Source organism: Zalophus californianus, chromosome 16, assembly GCF_009762305.2.
Source record: "Zalophus californianus isolate mZalCal1 chromosome 16, mZalCal1.pri.v2, whole genome shotgun sequence".
Lineage (NCBI taxonomy): Eukaryota > Metazoa > Chordata > Mammalia > Carnivora > Otariidae > Zalophus > Zalophus californianus.
Genome location: NC_045610.1, coordinates 56,426,866 through 56,447,173, shown reverse-complemented (window position 1 = coordinate 56,447,173; position 20,308 = coordinate 56,426,866). Strand labels below are relative to the sequence as shown.

Here is a 20,308-nt window from a genome sequence, read left to right as displayed (position 1 = left end):
TATGCAAGATGATATCGTGAAAGTGCAGCGGCTTTTGGAGCCAGAGTTGGATTTGCCTTTTTGGTTTTGTTCTTTAGTAGTTGTGTGACTCTGGGCAAGTAACGTAACTGCCTTGAACTTCCGTTTCCCCTGCTGTAAAATGGGATAGTACTTACCTCAGAGGTAGATTTTTGTTGGGCTAGAGATATTGTCCTCATATCATCATCATTACTATTAATTTCCTTCTATAAAGACTTACTCAGCTGAAACACGGTTAATTCTTTCCTTGTTTCTTTCCCAAACTAATGGCTCATCAAGGGCAGGCCTTGTGACTTAAGACCCCTAGGCCCCTGTCCTTGACACAGTGTTAGTAAATATCAGTCCTGCAACACATTTGTTGAAATAGATGGACTTAAACGGATTCTCAGGGAAGGTAGTTGGCCAGAAAGGAGTTGTGGGACCCAGAGGGACCTCCCACTCTCATCGGACCACAGGGAGCTGCTTTCCTGGAGCCTGGGGCTTGTGGCTGGAAAAAAACAGCGGGGCTGTCTGGTGATGTGGGTTTGACAGGTCAATAAAAGGGAACCAAGAAAGCAGATGCTCAGGGGGGAAAAAAAAGGAACCGGGAGGACAGGGATTGACAAGGAAGAAACTCCGAGGGAGAGGGCTGGCTGAGAAAGTGTGGGCCCAGAGTGGCGTGGGGACCAATGGTGGGGATGGGGGCGGGGAACGGGAGGCTGGGAGGGTTGCGGGCCCTGGGGGCTGAGTGGAAATGGGAGAGATGTAACGGGGAACAGCACTCCGACGCAGAAGAGAGGGCGCGGAGGCACGGGGTTGGGCTGAGAAGGACGCCCGGCTTGCTGCCGTAGCGGATCCCAGGGGCCGACTCCCAGCGCCTGGAGTGGGCGGTGCGGGGCGCGGCAGGTGCGGGGGCGGAGCCACGTGAGGGCGGAGCCCAGCGGGGGCGGGGCCGACGCCTGGCCGGCAGGCGGGGTCCGCGGCTCCTCTTCTGCGAGAGCAGCGGGGGCCGCGGAGCTGGAGCTGGATCCCGAGCCGGGGCCGGGGCGGGAGTCGGGGCCGGAGCCCGGCCAGAGCGGGCTCAAGCGCTATGGGGTCGGCCGACTCTAAGCTGAATTTCCGAAAGGCGGTGATCCAGCTCACCACCAAGACGCAGGTGCGACTGGGGCCCCGGCCTCCCCACCCACCTGCCGGGCTGGGGGCTGGGCAGGGCCGGCGGCGGGGCGGGGGGGCTGCGCGAACTTGGCTCGTGAGGAGATGGGGGACCGACTGGCCTGCAAGGTGACGCTGAAGCCAGGGCCGGAGCGGGACCCGTTGTCCTGTACCCCAGGGCTTCATCCCCTAACCCTAGCCCCTCACCCCCAGCCTCCTCTCCCGGAAATATCCCTCTACCCGCAGCCGCTGCTGCCACCTTAGGCTGACGTGTGCCTACTCCCTGAGCCAGCATCGCCGCTGTCCGCCACCTGTCCCGCCGCCTCCCCCCACCTCTCCCCCCCCCGCTCCAGCCCCTCCAGCCCCGCATCTTCAGCTTCACCCCCACTCCCGCCCCCACCCACCCGTCCGCCTCCTTGCTCCCCTCCCTACCCCTCGGTGCCCGCGATTCCTGGACGCACAGACCCGGCTGATTCAATGCAAACAAAGCCGGGCCGGCGCCTACCGGGTCGGGGAAACAGCTGGTGCGCGGTGGCAGCGGCCTCGCTGGGCCCAGGTCGATGCCCACAGCCAGGGAAGGCCCAGGTCTTCCTGAGAACATGCAAAGAGTGGCGAGCAGCGCTGCAGCCTAGCAAAGGGACCTGTTCCCAGGCCCGTGGAGTCGTTTCCCACCTGGGGACCACCACTCTATGGGGCTCCTCCTCTGAGGCCCGGCAGTGGGGATGGCTGTGTTTTCAGGTACCCTCTGTTCCCTGAGTCAGGGCTGAGAACCCTCCAGGTTGTCTTTGAATGGCTGATGTGGGGCCTGGGGGTGTCTTTCAACCAGTACACTCCCCCTGAGTTCACAAGTGGCACAGAGGCCACCTTCTTGCCCCCAACACACAGGACCCAGCTCCTTCCCTGCCTACCCCTTCTGTCCTTACCCCAGAACCAGGCTGCTCTGGCCATAGAGATGCCCAGCCCTGACTCCCCAGGTCCCCCACTTTCAAGGGAGTCAGGACCTGCTGCCATCTGGGACTTTCCTCTTACCCTTACCCCCAGGGCTCTCTCTTGCTCTTGGCAGTTAGAGTGGGATTGAGGGATCCGTCCTCCCACAGCCAGGTGATCACAGCTCCAGAGGCCAGACCTCTGGTCCTACACTCTCTCGTTCCCACAAGAGAAAGGTCAGGTGCCTGGCAAATGCCCAGGGCCTCTGGAGAGTCTAGTCCCAGCTAAGAGGCATTTGATAGAAACCAGACTTTGCTTCTTGCCACCTCCCTAATGGCTCCTGGTTAGTTCTAGTACTTGGCTTTTTTGGGATGGGGCTTCTAGGTCTGTGGGCAGCAGGTGGGCCAGCCCCTCAATGTGGGGCCACAGGGAGAGGCAGGAGGGAGGCTCCCATGTTTACCTACCTGGGGAAGGAAACACGTTGTTGGAGGAATGAACTATGGGCTGTTGGCTCAGCTGGCAGGGTCCTTTGCCAGGCCAGCAGGACGAGCTCAGTCGGGTCCCAAAGGATCTGGGTGGACTAGATTCCTACCTGCGCTGGCCCTCTCCCCAAAATACGGTGTGTCTCCAGCTTTCCCTGGCTGCAGCCCTGTTATGGAGCTGACTGAGATGGTGCTGTTCCGTTTCCCAGCTGAGGACAGGGAGTTGGCTTGGGTCAACACTGGAACCAGATACCAGGCTGGATCTCCCTCCAGAGACCACAGGGGCCCTATAGTGGGAAGGGACCTGGGCTGGCTGGGGGGAAAGACCCCAAAGCCTCCTGTCCTGTGTAGTGACCTGGCTTGGGCAGCAGAGGAGTGAAGACCAGATCCCAGATGGTCGTTCCAGACCTTGCCACTCAGTGTCTCCAAGGAGATTCAGGCGAACTGTCCACAGGGTGTCCTCCAGTCTCAGACCCTTAGAGGCTCTGCCACGAACACAGATGTTTGTTCTGGGCAGTACACAAGCCGACCCAGAACCTTTTCCTATGGCCTGGGTGTGAGCTGCCGCTGCTGGGCTTTCGCCACTGCGCCTTCCCTGCCTTCCTGTCCTGCATCCTGTTTTCTTCCTGCCCTGGGCTAGGCCTGACCCTGGTCCTGAGGCTTAGTAGTTTTGGCTGTGTTACCCGGACCTTTCCTGGGGTGGGTGGGACCCTCTCTTAGATCTGCCTTTTTGGAGACTCTCTGCCATAGGCAGGGGGAGACCTGGTGGGTCCATGTGTACATGTGTGCACATGTATGTGCGTGTGAATGCTGTGGAGACACCGTCCTCCCGAACAGGTCACCCTTAGCAGGCTAGAGCACTTATGGTCCTTTGCTCCCCCTCAACCCCCAGAAAGTTCAGATGTTGCAGCTGGGCTCCCAAGCTGGTGGGGGGTCTGGCCTGAGCAGGTGCTAGCAAAGGTGGGGTAAGAATATCTGTTTTCCCACCAGGGTGGCTCAGTCCCTATGCCCTGGCAGCATGGGCCTTCCCGTCTGTGGCAAAAATACTCTTTTCAAACAAACTGGCTTGGATTTTAGAAGCTTCCTTGGGTTGTGTGGGGCCCAGCTCGGGGAACTGGGACAGGAGTTGAGCCATGTTTCTCCCCTCAGAAGCCCGAGGGGCTCCAGTGACCCCAGCCAACACCTTGGAGCATCAGGCCAGCCTGGTATAGCCAGGTGATGGGCACCAAGCTGAAGCGCCCAGGCCACAGTGGGAGCTGGAGGGCTGGGACTCAGCCTGCTTCTTGGCTGGGCTAGCTGGGGGCCTCCTAATTCTCCTTTTAAGTCTCTCCCCTCGTTTGGAATTCAGTCCCCAGGTGACACTTGCCTGATGAACTAAGCCAGAGGCCAAGTCCACTGGTGCTCAGATGAGTTTCTGCCCCTTTAAGGGGGTAGTGGCTACCGGGAAAGGGGGGGAAAGTGTCAGAGACGGGGAACTTTCCGGAGGCGCTCACAGGTTTTCTAGGATGTCCTTCCCCACACCAGCCCTGGCCCCCCACACTGGCGGGTGGTGCCCCTTGACCCCAGGGACTGTCAGAGGGCTGCCTTGGTTGAGGCTAGAAAACCCTAGCCCTAGGCCCCTCCTTTGGCCTTTGTTCTTCTCCCCTAACAACTTGCTCTACCAGTTCTGGGGCTGAGCAGGCCCTGGTACCAGGCCTGTCCTGGGGGCCACGGCCACTTGCTGCCCTGTAGCTTGAAGGGGGGGCATTGCTTGCGGAGTGGGCAAGGTTACACCCGGACTTCGGCGACACTTTCAAACCCAGCCCTGAGTTTGTACAGCCCCACTGGTGCTCAGGCATGCCCTGTGACTGGGTTGAAGGGATCTCTAGGACGAATGACAACCTTTCCCTGAACAAATATTGGCTGAGCATCTGCCATCTGCCCCGACTGCAGGGTCAGGGAAGAAGGGCCGGTGGGCTCATGGGACCTCGAGGCAAGTGCATTGAGACCCCTGGAGTCAGGGCCAATGATGGGTGACTGAGGGTGAGGGACAGGGTTCCAAGGTGGGCGCAAACCTGTTGGTCCAGAGCTCTGGGAGAATTCTGGGAAGAAGGGGCTTCAGTGAACAGAGTTATTATTTTTTAAAAGATTTTATTTATTTATTTGACAGAGAGAGAGTGAGAGAGCACAAGCTGGGGGAACGGCAGGCAGAGGGAGAGGGAGAAGCAGGCTTCCCGCTGAGCAAGGAGCCCGATGCGGGGTTCGATGCGGGGCTCGATGCCGGGACCCTGGGATCATGACCTGAGCCGAAGGCAGACGCTTAACCGACTGAGCCACCCAGGCGCCCCAGAACAGAGTTATTTTTAAACGAGATGTATATTTTTTTTCTGATGGTCAGAGTCAAGCACACTGTATGTGGATTTGTGTGGTAGCGGGGCCTGTATCGACCCTTTCAGGGAAGGGAGGAGGCCAGGATGGTGGAGCAACTGGGGTCTCTTGCAGGAGCTGCTGTTTGGAAGAGTGCCTTGGGCACCCTGGCCTCTCAGCAGGCAACTATTCAAAAGGAAAAAATAGTAAATATGCATGCTCGCAGAAAAATATAAGTAAAAAAATAACCATCCAGAGAGAGAATCGCTATGAGCATTCTATCATTTTCGTCTAGGTTTTTATTATATAATTTAGCAAAGAGTGTGACCATCCTGTAGTTAGTGTTATATCTTATCTTTTTCACACAGGGTTGTACCATGAGCGTTTTTCATTCATTAATAGTCTTTGGCAACATGGCCCTGGTGGTTGGTTCTATTCTACGGAAGGGCCTTAACTTTTTTTTTTTTAAAGATTTTATTTATTTATTTGAGAGAGAAAGAGAGAATGAGAGAGAGAAAGCACATGAGAGGGGGGAGGGTCAGAGGGAGAAGCAGACTCCCTGCCGAGCAGGGAGCCCGATGCGGGTCTCGATCCCGGGACTCCAGGATCATGACCTGAGCCAAAGGCAGTCGCTTAACCAGCTGAGCCACCCAGGCACCCAAAAGGGCCTTCCTTTTTGAGTGTTTCCTGCTTGTTGGTTATTTAGGTTCATTCCAACTTCTCGCTATTATCAACGATAACACATCAGCGAACCTCCTTATATGTGCACATCTCTGATCATTTCCTTAGGAAGGATTTCTAGAAGTGGAGCTTACGATTCAGATTGGTTCCCTATGCGACTGCCCACAGGATTCAAAAGGCACAAGTGTGCTTACAGCGTATGGCCTCCATAGGACTGGTGGGACTTTGGGATTAGAAGGGTGGGCACGCGGGGAAGAGGGCATGCCGAACACTGCATGTGACAGTGTTGTGTTGTAGGGATAGCAAATACAGGTGTGTGCGCGCCCACGGGCAGTGTGTATGTGTGCATACGTGTGCGCACACGTGTGCATGCATGTAGGTATGTTAGGTAAGATCTTGGCTGATGGTCTGGCCCAATCCTGCAGGCAGCAGGGACCCCCAAAGGTCTTTGTAGAGGGAACAGTGCCTTTGGTGCTGTGCCTTGAACATGGGCTGGAGGCGGTGTGCAGGCAGGGTTGAGGACGTAAACTTGGAGGTGGGGCCCTGGCAAGAGTGGCCTGAACAGCGACACTAGCAGTGGGTACTGGGAGGAGCGGGTGCAGACAGAGAGCCGTGGAGGTTGGCTTCTTTTCTTTAGACTTGGCATCTGTTGGGTGTGCAGGAAGAGGGTAGAAGCTGGGGTGAGGTGGGGACAGTGAGGCTGGGCTTAGGTGAAATGAGCACATATCCCCTGTCTTCTTCCTTTGGGGAGGGGCACAGTCTGGGTCTGGCCCCCAGCACTTGACCTAGCAGCATGGTCTGGGGAGGTCCCCAGGTAGGGAGGCCCAACCAGAGGAGGACGGTGAGTTACCCTGTCCCTCGGGGACTGAGTTAGGCTTTGGCTGCCGAACTCAGTGGTTGGCTGACCTCTGACATCTGTGCCAAGTGTCTCCAGCCTGCCTGTACCAGCAGGGGCTCACAATGGCTGAAGGATGTTCTCCCTCTCCCCTCCTCCCATGGGAGGGCCCCTGGGCACCAGTAGAGATGGAATAGGGGGGCCATGGCTTCCCTTTTGGGGCTCCTTTGTCTATAGACTGGGCAAACTGTGGGCCTGTTGGCAAGAGATTATATAACAACTCTGGACACACCAAACCGCAACCCCCCCCCCCCAGCCTGTGGAAGCCACCGATGATGCCTTTTGGGACCAGTTCTGGGCAGACACGGCCACCTCAGTGCAGGATGTCTTCGCGTTGGTACCAGCAGCAGAGATCCGGGCCGTGCGGGAGGAGTCACCCTCCAATCTGGCCACTCTATGCTACAAGGTGAGCTTAAGGTGCTCTGCCCCTCGCTGCCACTCCCTGCCGAGCTGTTCCCCACCCTCCCGGGGAGGCTGAAGCTGGCCCAGCCCTGTGGACCCAGAGAGCAGGCCCCCACGACGTCCCCCCTGTCCAGGTCTGGGCAGTCTCGAGGCTGTACCCACGTCTCCCCACTGGCTGGGCTCTGCGGGGAGGGGATCCTGGCAGCCACTTTCTGTGAAGGCGTCCACACATCAGCTCGTTCAGCTCACCCTGTGTGGTGGGTCCTGTTAATGTCACCGTTTTACAGATGAGGAAACAGGCTCTGACAGGTGGTCACTTAGTGAGGTCTCAGCCAGTGAGCTTTGGGCTGGGCTCTCCGGTGATGCTCTAGGCTGCTCTCTGACCCACTTCCCGTCCCCCCTGGGCTGGATGGCCCTGTCTGCCTCTCCCCCTCTGAAGCCTGGGGTGCCCATCCTGACCTTAAGCGCAAGGCCCCCATGCCCCACCCGTCTAGCGTGCCCCTCTGCCCGTCCCCACAGGCTGTGGAGAAGCTGGTGCAGGGAGCCGAGAGCGGCTGCCATTCGGAGAAGGAGAAGCAGATTGTCCTGAACTGCAGCCGGCTTCTCACCCGCGTGCTGCCCTACATCTTTGAGGACCCTGACTGGAGGGGCTTCTTCTGGTCCACAGTGCCCGGGGCAGGGCGAGCAGGGGTCTGTGGGCCTGGCTGTGGGGCCGGGTGGGAGGTGGGAGGTGATGTGGTGACAGGGAGACAACCCATTCAGGGCCCATCACGTTCCTCCAAATCTCTTGTGGGGTTTGGGAAGTGCAGGGGAAGGGGAGTGGGGGTTGCTGCCGAGGCAGGGGGTCATCTCCCACACGGATGTCTGCCCCTTCTGCCGGGCAGACATGGGGGCAGGGCTGCTGGGCACTCTCCCTGCCTGCCCTTTCCCTCCCTGGTTTATCTCTAGGCAACTGGCCGAGGGCAGGACCCCAGGGATTCCCAGCAGGGCCGAGGCTCTAGAGTTTTCGGGTCCTGGCCTGGCTCCTTCCAGTCAGGGGGGAGGTTTCTTCCTGGGTCCCAGCCCCACTCCTCTTCCTGCCCCCTTCCGCCTTAGGAGGTTTGGGGTGGTTGGGAATCTTCCTTCCTTTTCCTTCGGTCTCTTCCTTCATCCCTCTGCCCATGGGTGCCTGCCTGGGCCCAGATCCAAACCCCTTCCAACCCCCAAGTCCTGGGGCCCCATCTCCTCGGCCAGCGACCACTGAGGCGGCCTGTGTGCTGTATCCTGAGCAGGGAGAGGGTGATGATGAGAATGCCCGGCCCCTCGCTGAGTCCCTGCTGCTGGCCGTTGCCGACCTCCTCTTCTGTCCAGATTTCACTGTCCAGAGCCACCGAAGGAGCACTGTGGTGAGAGCCCCCCAGTCTCCCACCCCTAGGCAGGGGAGCGCTCTGGTCCTGGGCTGGGGCTGGTTGAAGTTCCCTTGGGCAGGACCCCGCCGGGGGAGGGGCTGCTCTGTAGCTGGGCAGGTCTGGGGAGGGGCCGGTGACCGGCACAACTGGAGAGGAGCCAGCTGGTGCCTGGCCCTGCCCCCTGTATCCGGGCGTCTGGGCACAAGCACCCATTGTCCTCGCCTGGGCAGTGGATGGGCGTGTGGGGCTTGGACACAGGAGGTCTGGCCTGCTCACTTCCTGTGGGCCCATGGACTCGACCTTTAGTGTTCCCTGCCCCCCCAATCCCCAAGCACCACCAGGTGCACCCAGTTCCATTCCCCTCCCTCCCTATCTCTCTCTCCTTGCCTCAAGCTGGACTGAGCAAGTAAAAAAAAACAGAGAAGAAAAATTAGCTTTCAAGAGGTTGAGAACATTAATTTCTTCCCTTGTGCATTATCACCTGGGGCATTTTGAGGGTCTGTCTTTAGGAGAATATGAGGGTTTCTGCTCCCAGGGACAACAGTGGGGGACTTGGGTTGGCCACCCCAAGCCTGACCACTCCCAAACCATGTCCCCAGGACTCGGCGGAGGACGTCCACTCCCTGGACAGCTGTGAATACATCTGGGAGGCTGGCGTGGGCTTTGCTCACTCCCCCCAGCCCAACTACATCCATGACGTGAACCGGTGAGTTTTGCTTAGACCCAGAGCCCACAGTTAGCTGGACTCCAGGCCTGCCCCCCACTCCCCAGCTCAGAGAGGGAACCGTGCGTGGGGTCTTTCAAGGAGACCCTGTCCACTTGTGACCCCACAGCAGCCTGAGAGGGATAAAATGGGGTCATTTCTTTTCATGGGCTTGAGCTGGGGCGGGGCGGGGCAGGGTGGACATGCCCTCCTAGAGAAGAATGGAGATCTTCAGGTACTGAACCCCCTGCCATAACCCGCCCCCCCAAGGATGGAGCTGTTGAAGCTGCTGCTGACGTGCTTCTCTGAGGCCATGTACCTGCCCCCAGCTCCGGACGGTGGTGGCACCAACCCGTGGGTGCAGTTCTTCTGTTCCACAGAGAACAGGTGAGGGGCCCTTGGCCCACCTTTCCATTCTCCTCCTTTCCCCGGGCAGCCCCGAGCAGAGGCGGCGCGCCAGCCTGGAGTCTTAGTTGAGGGTAGGTGCTTCCCCCTGGTGGCGATGACTTGTAACTTATCAGCCGCACATTTCACCCGCGCGATCCAATGTCCCACTGGGGGGCCTTGTTGCCTGGGTCCTGGGTCCTCCATCCAGAGCTGTGCTGTCCAGTAGAAATATAATGCAAACCACAATGCTGATGTCAACATAAGTTGAACATTTCTAGTGGTGACGTGAAAAAAGTAAAAAAAAAAAAAAACCGGGTGAAATCAATTTTAATATTTCGTTTAACCCAATATACATCTAATAGTAGTATTTAACATGTATTTGAGATGCAACATTACTGAGATGTTTTACATTCCCTTTTCAGGCAAAGTGTTCAAAATCTCGTTGTGTAGTTTACAGTCACAACACATCTCAATTCAGACCAGCCACGTTTTAAGCCCTCAGCCACTACAAGTGGCTTGTATGGGGTAGTGCAGTATAGAGAGTGACTGGGGAGAGGGCGTAATGAACACCCTGAAGGGTGGGGAAGCCTGGCCCACACGGGGGTGCTCCTGGGCCGTGGGGGTGTCCCATGGGGGCACTGAGGGCGTAAAGCAGCTACGGGAGCTCCAGCTGCGCGCAAGGCTGTGCAAGAAGCACCGGAGAGCACCCCTGAGGGTCATGGCTCACCTTCTTCCTTCCAGACTCTCATTCCCACATGGCATGCCTTATCCTTCAGGTTTTGCTGGCCTTCTGCCCAACTTTTTTCTTCCTCCCCCAGAAGAGAAGGCAAGCCAGGTGACCCCCTCCACCCGTCACAGTCCAAAGCTGGCCAGAGATTTTTGTTTTTTTCTTACCAGCATTATCGGGCAAGTGGCCATGCTTTGCCACTCACGTAACCTCTCTGGGTCTCAGTTTCCTCGCCTGTCGGATAAGGAGCTTGAACCCTGAGGTCTTACAGATCTCTGAATGGTATCAGTCTGTGGCCTGGGAACTGGGTGATCGAGCACGTGCTCTGCTCCCTGAGGGGAAGCCCACTTCCCTCAGATCTGAGGGACATGTCGTTAGATTGTGCAGCACCACGAATGGACCCTAATGTAAATTATGGGCTTTGAGGTGGGTCCATGTAGGTCTGTTGATGATAACACATGAGCCACTCCGCTGTGGGATGTCAGTAGCGGGGGAGGCTGTGCATGGGTGGGGGCGGAGGGGCACGGGGGAATCTCTCTGTTCCTTCCTCGTGGTTTTGCTGTGAACCTAAAACTGCACTAAACATAGTCTTAATTTTTTTAATAGGCTTTAGCTGTTGGGGGAAAATCTAAGGGGTGTGAACATGATTTCCCACATAACTGGCCGCCCCACTCTTGGTATAAATTCCTCTGCCCTTGGCCTGGGTCCCGGATGCAGGTCAGGACAAGGAGAGGTCTCTTTTCCTCAGGAAGGGATGAGCCTGGTTCTGCTCTCTGGCTCCCAGCCTGGGGCTAGCGCTGAAACACTTGTCGAGTGAAGGGGTGGCTCGATGGGCCCTGCCATGTGGCCACCTGGGGGGGTGGACGGAGGCTGGCCGGGCGGTCTCCACAGCCTTGTTCCTCTTCTACCGCAGACACGCCCTCCCCCTGTTTACCTCCCTCCTCAACACCGTGTGTGCCTATGACCCTGTGGGCTACGGGATCCCCTACAACCACCTGCTCTTCTCCGACTATCGGGAGCCCCTGGTGGAGGAGGCTGCCCAGGTGCTCATTGTCACCTTGGACCATGACAGTGCCACCAGCACCAGCCCCACAGTGGACGGCACCACCACAGGCACTGCCATGGACGACACGGACGTAAGGATGGGAGTGGCGGGGAGGGCAGCTGGCCCTGCCAGGCTCTGGGCACTCTCTTTAGCAGAGCTGGGCAAGGGGTACCCAGTGGGCACCTCATGGTGAGCCTGGGGATGTCTGAGGGGGCTCTGCTGCCACGACCTAGGCCCAAGGTAGGGGCAAGGGGTGGAGCCACCTGCTTATCCCAGGCTCCACTCTCGGCAGCCTCCAGGACCCGAGAACCTGTTTGTGAACTACCTGTCCCGCATCCATCGTGAGGAGGTGAGTGGAACACTGTTTTTGCTCCAGTGGCTTCTCAGTGCCCACCCACCACAATGGTTACGGCCTTGCAGGGGGGTGAGGGGATCGAGATGAGATGGGGTAAAGGGGAGTCCTGACCCCTCCAGGAAGGAACCATGGTCCCCGTGGACTTGGCCACCCCAAGTGAAATAATGATGGCAGGACTTCGAGGGTTTTGAGATGCAGAAAAGGGCTGATGGCCTCACCTGGGTAGGGATAACTGGGCAGTCTTCCAGGAGGAGGTGGCTCTGATATCAGGTTTTGGAGGGGGGAAGGACAGTGGACTCAAAGGCCAGGCAGACCTGAGGTTGTGTGTCTTGTGACCTTGGGGGAGGTTCTTGTGCTCCCAGAGCTCTGACTTCTGCTGCTGTAACGTGGGGACAGTAAGTGCTTCCTCGCCTTCTTGGGAGGATTACTTGTAGCAGGTACTTAGTAAGTGACAGCTCTTTGAGAATAGTAGAGTGCATCTCTGGTGTGACAGCGTGATGGGGAGGGGTAGGGGGATGCCAACCGTCCACACGGAGTCCAGATAGGCAGGGGCCGGTTCAGGGTGTGGGTGTGGGGAGTCGCTAGGAGCAGCCTTGCTCAGGGACGGGGGAACCTGTGGCTGGGGAAGGGGCAGGGGTTCTCTCCAGACCCACCCTGGACTCAGCTTCCTGAGGGGCCTGCCACAGGACAGCTGTTGATGACAGAATCTGGGCCTTTCAGGCTCTAGAGGTGGGACCAGGCTCTGGGGGAGAGAGGAGGCATTTGTGAGGGAGCTGGACTGGACAGATCCCTGCTGTCTCCCACTCAGGACTTCCAGTTCATCCTCAAGGGCATAGCCCGGCTGCTCTCCAACCCCCTGCTCCAGACCTACCTGCCCAACTCCACCAAGAAGATCCAGTTCCACCAGGAGCTGCTGGTCCTCTTCTGGAAGCTCTGTGACTTCAATAAGGTGGGCTGGCCTCAGGCCCAGCCTGGCAGGCAGTGGCGTGCCCTGAGGTGGGGAGCGGCTACTCTGGATAGCCTAGGGATGGGGGCAGCATCTGGGGAGACTCCCGGGATGGGGAGAGGGTGGGGCAGAGGTGTCTCCGCTCTGACCCTGCCCACCTGTTCATTCCCTCCCTCCAGAAATTCCTCTTCTTCGTGCTCAAGAGCAGTGATGTGCTGGACATCCTGGTCCCCATCCTCTACTTCCTCAATGATGCCCGAGCGGATCATTGTAAGGCTGGGGTGGGCGTAAGATCCTGGGGGCTTCCTTGTAGAGGGGCGGGTCCCCAGGGGCTCAGGCTCAGGTCTCTGACCTCCCAGGAAGGGCTTCTTCCAGTGCTTCTGAGATGGGTCCCTGCCCTGCACTCCTTCTTCCCGTGCCTACCCCGTGTGGTGACTTCTCCCGTACCCCATGCTGCAGCTCGGGTGGGCCTGATGCACATTGGAGTCTTCATCCTGTTGCTTCTGAGTGGGGAGCGGAACTTTGGGGTGCGGCTGAACAAGCCCTACTCGGTGCGCGTGCCCATGGACATCCCGGTCTTCACCGGTACCCACGCAGACCTGCTCATTGTGGTGAGGGGGCTCCCTCATCCAGGACATGGGGGCATGGTGGACGTCCTTTTGGCTGAGTCTGGAGGTGGAGGGGACCCCATGGCCACCCCTCTGCCTCCCGGCACAGGTATTCCACAAGATCATCACCAGCGGTCACCAGCGGCTGCAGCCCCTCTTCGATTGCCTGCTCACCATCGTGGTCAACGGTAGGGGTGCAGGGAGCCCGCCTTCCCCGTGCTCACCACCAGGTGGCGCCAGGCCACAGGCTGATAGGCCGCGCCTCCCTGGTTCAAACCTGCCCAGTCCAATAGCAATATGATGGCAGCCACATATGTACTGGTCAATTTTTGAGGCATATTAAGGAAGGAAGGAAGGAAGAAGGGTAGGAGGGAAGGAAGGAAGGAAGGAAGAGAAAGAGAAAGAGGTGACAGTAATTTTATAATACATTTTCTGTAATCCACACTATCCAAAATACCATCATATCAACATATAACCCCCCTTTAAAAATTATTTGGGTATTTTACATTCTTTTTCACACCCAGACTTCAAAATCTTGTGTTTCACACATGCAGCACATCTCAGCTAGAACTAGCTATGTTTCAAGCGTTGGATGGCCACAGGTGGCTCGTGGCTGCTGCATTGGGCAGCGTGGGTTTGGACGGCATGGTCTCAGGGTGCCAGGAGGTGCCCTACCCTCCAGCGAGGACTGGGGACAGCTGCCTCCGAGGGGAGGGGCTCGTGCTGGCTGGCGTGCTGGGCCCAGCAAAGCGGGTGGCCGTGGGCTGAGGCAGGATGACTTCAGCATGGCCATCTTTTGGAGAGGACAGCCCTGGGTGGGAGTGGTTCGGACTCCAGAGTTGGTGGGACAGAGCTCTAGCTGCGCTGTGAGCTCTGGGGCCAGAACCCTGCCTTCCCTTCCTGGTTTGCTTGCTGGGTCCGACTCACACATTTTAACTGAGCACTGGTTAAGTGTAGCTGGCTCTGAGAATGCATTTTTGAGCAGGAAAGCTGCTGTCTCTGCCCCAGCCTGGGCAGGGAGGGAGACGTGAGACAAGGAAGCGCACGGATCCCTTTGAGACTTCAGGCCGTCCACACATGTCTCATCTCGGGTTCCCTCTCTCAGGCTCTGCCAAAAAATAAGTTTCTGATTATGTGTGGAGTATTGTGATCCCAGTTTGATATTCCAGAAAGACTTAAAGATCCGGAGTTTGTCTCCCTGCCCAGTCATTTTTTTTTAAAGATTTATTTATTTATTTGAGAGAGTGAGAATGAGAGAGAGAGAGAGAGAGTACCTGAGAGGGGGGAGGGTTAGGGGGAGAAGCAGACTCCCCGCTGAGCGGGGAGCCCGATGCGGGACTCCATCCCGGGACTCCAGGATCATGACCTGAGCCAAACCTGCCCAGTCATTTTATAACTGGGAACTCTGGGCAAGTTTATAAACCTGTCTGAGTCTCAGTTTCCTAGTCTTTGAAATGGGGCTGGTTCCCTCTGCACCCGGCCCCCCCTTTCAGAAGTGTGGGGAGGAGTGGGCAAGATGCTGTGTGTGAGTAGCTCAGTAAACGGTTCGGCTGTCCACATGGTAGAGGGACAAGGGTGGGGCCCACATGGCCTCGCTGAGCTCTGCAGAGCATGGCCCGTGTGGCCTCAGCCTCTGAGGGTTTGGTGTTCTGGGCTTTGTGGGGGATGTTACAGGCACGGGGCAGGGAGGGTTTGGCAGCGGGAGCATGGTGTCCTGCACAAGTCGAGGGTGTGCAGGGATGGCTGGGTGGGTGGGGGGGGTGCCCAGGAGTGAGCTGGCTCCTCCCCTGCAGTGTCCCCCTACCTCAAGAGCTTATCCATGGTGGCTGCCAATAAGCTGCTGCACCTGCTGGAGGCCTTCTCCACCACCTGGTTCCTCTTCTCTGCTGCCCAGAACCACCACCTGGTCTTCTTCCTCCTGGAGGCCTTCAACAACATCATCCAGTACCAGTTCGATGGTGAGGTGGCAGCCCGAGCCCTGGTCTGGCCTCAGGGGCGGAATCAGGACGGGTCGTGTGCAAGGACACCTTCCCGTCCGTCTAAGGAGGGCGGAACCCTCTGCATTGCCCCCCACAACCCCGTTTGTTCAACATGTATTTATTGAGCATCTGCTACATACCCAAGCCAGTGCTGGGTGCAGGGGACGCAGGGGAGAACAAAGCGGAATGCTCCTTGCCCGTGCAGCTCACACCTGGGGATTAAGACACAGAGAGAGGCTTTAAACAGATGGTCACCCAGACAGACAAGTCACCTTAAATCTGATGAAAGGGAAGCTCAGAGAGGTAGGACCCTGATGCGTGTTGTCAATGCCACACTGCCTGGTGTAGTGAGGGTCTTGCCACTTGGTAACTCCGTGACTATGGGCACATAACCTCTCTGAGCGTTAGTGTTTTCGGCTGGAAGATAGTTATACCAACAGTGGTGGAGTCCTCACGTCTGAGGGTGTTGGGAGGATTAAGTAATCGCCCCCAAAAAGCATTTAGCACAGTGTCTGGTGACTTAGATATTAGCAGTTACTATTATTTCCAAAATAAATAATATTTCCACTGATCTGTGAGGGATGAATGGAGGTGGGGTGGGGCAGAGAAAGCATTGTATGGTGGCGGGGGTGCAACATATGCAAAGGCCCTGGGGGGAGATGTTGAACTGGGAGCAGGACAGTGTGGCCAGAGGCAGGACCAGATTGCTGGATGGGGCCTTGAAGGCCCAGAGCCGAGGGAAGTCAGCGCGGGGCACGGGCCATGTCGTCTGTCCTCCCTGGTGGCCTGGCTCAGGGACACAGTCAAAGTAAAGAAAAGCTGGCTTGGTGTGGACTCTGACATGCTGGGCCTGCCCCACTTTGCCAGTGTTGCCCCTTAGTGGGCTGGGTTGCGAGGGGGTCTGGAAGGTACTGGGGAGCAGCACCGGGGGAGCTCGGCCCAGAAGCTTCTCTCCAGCGATGTAACACCCTGGTGTAACCATAGCTGCACATGCCGCCAGGTGCCGCCCTTCTCTAGCCTTCTCTCTTGGGTGCCCTGTACCATCTCCTACCCCTGGGGTTAGACACCCTCCTGTCCTCTAAACTCCCCCTCCCAGAAACCTGCCCAGGTGGAGAAAGAGGCAAGGGGGCCTCCCTGACGTGTGGCATGCTCCCTCCCTACAGGCAACTCCAACCTGGTCTACGCCATCATCCGAAAACGCAGCGTCTTCCACCAGCTGGCCAACCTGCCCACCGACCCCCCTGCTATCCACAAGGCCTTGCAAAGGCGTCGGCGGGCACCTGAGCCCTTGTCCCGAACTGGCTCACAGGAGGGCGCCTCTATGGAGGGCTCCCACCCTGCTGCCCCCGCTGAGCCTGGCACTCTCAAGACCAGCCTGGTGGCCACCCCAGGTCTGGCCTGGCAAGTGGCAGGGGCGGGTGTGGGTGCCAGCATGGTTCGGGGATGGGCAGGGTCTCTGGGATGTTATCCCATCTCTGGCAGAGGGCATGGGCTGAATTGGGAAGCTGAGGGGATGGGGAGGGGGTATTGGGAGGCCCAGAAAGGTTAGCTTGGTGCTGGGTAGGGGCAGGATTGGGGGGATCAGGCATAGCATGCTGAAGTGGGTGGAGGGAAGAGGGGGCCCTCGTGGGGTCCAGTGCGGATGCTTTCTCAGAGGGGCCCTTTGGCAGGTGTCCTCACACCCACCCACCCCCCACCCCCAGGCATTGACAAGCTGACAGAGAAGTCCCAGGTGTCAGAGGATGGCACCTTGCGATCCCTGGAGCCCACGTCCCAGCAGAGCTCAGCAGATAGCAGCCCGGCCACGGAGGTGGGCTTTGGGGACTCCCGCAGTGGGGTGATGTTGGGACTTCCCTTTCTCCCTGGCCTCCGTGGCTGGGCTGGGCCAGCACAGCTGGGGTCACCTGCAGCAGAGGGCAGGAGCCCTGTGCCCAGGACATCCAGGGGGCTGCTTTCACAGACCTCTCCCTTGTTTACTAGTCCCAGGCTTAAGCCCTTGGCCTTCAGACTCCTCATCCATCAGCCTTATCTCAGCTGAGCTGGCCTTTACCCGACCAGCCCAGTCAGCCCCTGGCCCTAAACCTGTCGTCGGGCTGGGCTGTGTTGGGCAGGGCCTGGGGCCCAGGGCAAAGGGTGCTGGGCCGGGCTGTCCCCTCTGTTGGGAGTGAGCCCCCCACCAACATGAGCCAGGAGAGAGGCCTCATTGCCTCCTGGATTCCAGACTATGGGAGGGACTGGGAAGAAGGGCTGCTCCTCTGCCCTCCACCCCCACTCTGTGCCCACTCCTTCCACCCCCACTCCCATCCCTTCTCTGGGACCAGGAGCCCGACCAGGCGTGGCGGGAGCAGCGGCGACTGTCCAGCGTGTCAGCCAGTGGGCAGTGGAACCCAACATCGGAATGGGTGAGGGTTTGGGCAGATGGCTCTGAGTGGGTGCAGACAGGGGCGCCTGGCGTAGGAACAGCTCAGTTAAGGCTTGGATGGGAATGTGTCCAAATCCAAAAACCAGCCTGGGAACCAGGCTCTGGGTCACTCCTTCCGGCTGGGTGACCTTGGCCGCTCTGGGCCGGTGGCTTCCCCTGTCTACACTGTCCCAAAGTTCTGCTGCAGGGTTGAGCTTCAGCCGCCCCACAGTGCTAGCTCTCTTACTAAGCTTTTCTTTCCAGCTTCTTTCCCCAAGTCGCTTGTCCACTCCCTTCTGTGTGTCTTGTGATCACTACTGATTGCACTTCCCTTGGGATAAACATCCTACTTGATCAAGCCATTGTGAGGCTCCAAGGGAATAGTTTTTGGCACGTAGCGTATGCTCAGTGAGAGGCTCTTACCATGAATAACAGTTACTGTTCGTGGGCACTGCCCTGTGCCAGGCCCTTGCTGTGGTGAGCAGGGACACTTCCTGCCTGGGGGAGCCTGTGGTTCTGGGTCAGGGGTCAGGCCTATCCTATTGCCCGTGGGGGCTGCTTTCCCAGCCCCAGGAACCCCGGTCTCTCCCTCAGGTTCTCTCTTGGAAGTCAAAGCTGCCGCTGCAGACCATCATGAGGCTGCTCCAAGTGCTGGTTCCCCAGGTGGAAAAGATCTGCATTGACAAGTGAGCCCGGGGGTGGGGGGATGGGGGTGGCAGGCAGGAGTGGCAGGTGGGCTCTGAGGCGGGGCAAGCCCTGGCTTGGGTGGGATGTGGCTGGGAGCATGGGGCCCATGCTCCCCTTGACTTTCAGAGTGGATTTTCCCATGTGAGCACATGGGAAACCACCCCCTCTTCCTGGCAGGGGCCTGACAGATGAGTCAGAGATCCTGAGGTTCCTGCAGCATGGCACCCTGGTGGGGCTGCTCCCTGTGCCCCACCCCATCCTGATCCGCAAGTACCAGGCCAACTCGGGCACGGCGATGTGGTTCCGCACCTACATGTGGGGGGTCATCTATCTGAGGTGGGTCTGGTGTTCCCCTGAGGGTCTGCCCAGGGGGGCCTCAGCTCTGGGTCCCACCGTGGTAGTGGGGTTCATGTCAACATCGTCAGCCAGGATGGTCTTGTCTAGAGGGTAGACACCCACTGCTTGGGGTGGGACATCAGGGTGGAAGGGGTTTGGGTTGGATGACCTTCTAGCTCCTCCCCAGTCTTTTCTGCAAGGTCTCCCAGCACTCACATGACAGCCCGCTCCCTCCACAGGAATGTGGACCCACCTGTCTGGTACGACACGGATGTGAAGCTGTTTGAGATCCAGCGGGTGTGAGGATGGAAGCCTACTGGGGGATGGGACCGGGAAGGGTGGGGGTCCTGGTCCCCTGATGCTCCCCTGACCCACTGCTCTAGGCTTTAAATTACCACAACCAACCGGGGCTGGCAGAGGGGCTGAGTCCTGGGTGGCAGGCCCTAAAGGCCCCTGGTGGCTGGGATGATGGGGCCAGGTACTGATCACCCCCCCTGAGGGCTGGACTCACAGGAGTCTCCCGTCTCCAGCACTGCAGGCCCTGGCCAGAGCCTCCACCTCACTCTGGCTCTCCCTCAAGACCCGTTTCTCTGCTGCCTATCATCCCCAGAGGCCACCAGGTCACTGAGCCCTCATGCCTTGCCCCACAAGGGAGCTGTGGGCTGTCCCTTGAGGCACCTGGGCAGGGGCGGGGCGGGGGGGGCCTTCCATGCCTCCTAGCCTGAAACCACCTCGTCCAGGCCCAGCTTGCTGCCAGGGCCCGAAGGAGGAAGGGGGGTGGCCAGGCTGCTTGAGAAGGAGACTGGGGGGCTGGTAGACTGCAGAAGCCAGACTGGGAGACCTCATGCATTTTAGGGGTTTGGGGCCGGGTGTTGAGGGTCTCCTGCTGTGTTCTTCCTGGTCAATGGATATAGCCTGACTCCCTGTTATCCAGTATTGGGGAGGGGGAAGAAGAGTGGGGAGGGAGCTGTTCAATCCTCGCTGCCTGGATGACTGGGGGCCAGAGGGGGCAGGGTGCCCCCCTCCATCCTCCAGCTCTGGCCTCTGGGTCTCCCTCACCCTACCTGTGTCCTTACAATCTTTGCTCTGTACAATCAGCCTCTTTACACAATAAACCACCCTCTCCACGTCCTGGCTCTTTGTGCTTGGAGGGGAGGGGCTGGGGTCATGGCTCTTGTCTTCAGGGGAGCTGGGGCCTCTGCTTCCCAGAATCAGTCCTCAGAGGGCCCTCAGCATTGGCCCAGGAACCAGCACTTGTCATTTTCTTGGGTGGGAAAATGGAGGATTGTACTCTCTCACCCAGGGTGTGGCCCGCTGGGATATGGCCATCCAGAGAAAGAGCCCATGCAGGAGAGGAGAGAGGCTGGCCTCCCAGCCTTCTAGAAGGCCCCTGAGGGGGCTCTACTGGCCCCAGGAAGCCACCGAAACAGTACTGGGGGTCCCTGGGGCTTGCCAGTGCCCGGCTTCATGGGGAGGGGCCCAGAGGCATGCGAAGACTGGGCTGCCCCGCCTGAGCCGCACCCGGGTCCTCACCCGGGGCACAGCCCACTGTTTGCACTGGGCTCAGGGAGATGGATGGGCTGTCAGTCCCTGCCCTCTCTACCCGATAGCTCCAAGGATACAGCAGGCATGGAGACTAGACAGCCAGAGGCTGCAGTCCCTGTGCTAAGCCAGCTGCAGAAAGTCACCTGGGGCTCTGTTCCAGAGAGAATCGTGCTAGTGAGGGGTGGGGGCGTGTGAGAGCCCCAGCCCCTCTCCTCACCTCCTCCCATGAGTCAGACAAGGGAAGAACTGTTTTAGACCCCTCCTGGCTCAGAAACAGACTGTCCCAGCCCTCACCAGGAAGACTGTCCCTTCCCACCAT

The 20,308-nt window shown here is 58.5% G+C and overlaps 1 protein-coding gene across 3 annotated transcripts; it reads left to right on the top strand.

Annotated features, from left to right (window-relative positions):
- The first annotated feature begins 942 nt into the window (after positions 1-942).
- HID1 (HID1 domain containing) lies at positions 943-19,571 on the top strand. 3 transcript variants are annotated; one of them, XM_027568257.2, is made up of 19 exons: positions 943-1,153; positions 6,737-6,886; positions 7,402-7,572; positions 8,154-8,264; positions 8,870-8,976; positions 9,244-9,360; positions 11,001-11,223; positions 11,425-11,481; positions 12,296-12,436; positions 12,613-12,703; positions 12,893-13,044; positions 13,151-13,229; positions 14,835-14,999; positions 16,184-16,411; positions 16,724-16,830; positions 17,342-17,422; positions 18,016-18,107; positions 18,286-18,444; positions 18,684-19,571. In XM_027568257.2, exons 1-19 carry the CDS (start codon positions 1,088-1,090, stop codon positions 18,745-18,747), a joined length of 2,361 nt encoding a protein of 786 aa, XP_027424058.1. In that variant the 5' UTR covers positions 943-1,087; the 3' UTR covers positions 18,748-19,571. The 3 variants fall into 3 exon arrangements, with proteins under 3 accessions (XP_027424058.1, XP_027424057.1, XP_027424059.1); XM_027568256.2 differs by having other exon boundaries at positions 8,154-8,267; XM_027568258.2 differs by lacking the exon at positions 17,342-17,422 and having other exon boundaries at positions 8,154-8,267.
- Positions 19,572-20,308: the final 737 nt, after the last annotated feature.

Bases quoted from the DNA above. Each gene is read 5' to 3' on its own strand.
- HID1 (XM_027568256.2), top strand. From the start codon at position 1,088: ATGGGGTCGGCCGACTCTAAGCTGAATTTCCGAAAGGCGGTGATCCAG. The intron at 8,977-9,243 runs GTGAGTTTTGCT...CGCCCCCCCAAG, and splicing joins TACATCCATGACGTGAACCG to GATGGAGCTGTTGAAGCTGC. The intron at 12,437-12,612 runs GTGGGCTGGCCT...CCCTCCCTCCAG, and splicing joins AGCTCTGTGACTTCAATAAG to AAATTCCTCTTCTTCGTGCT.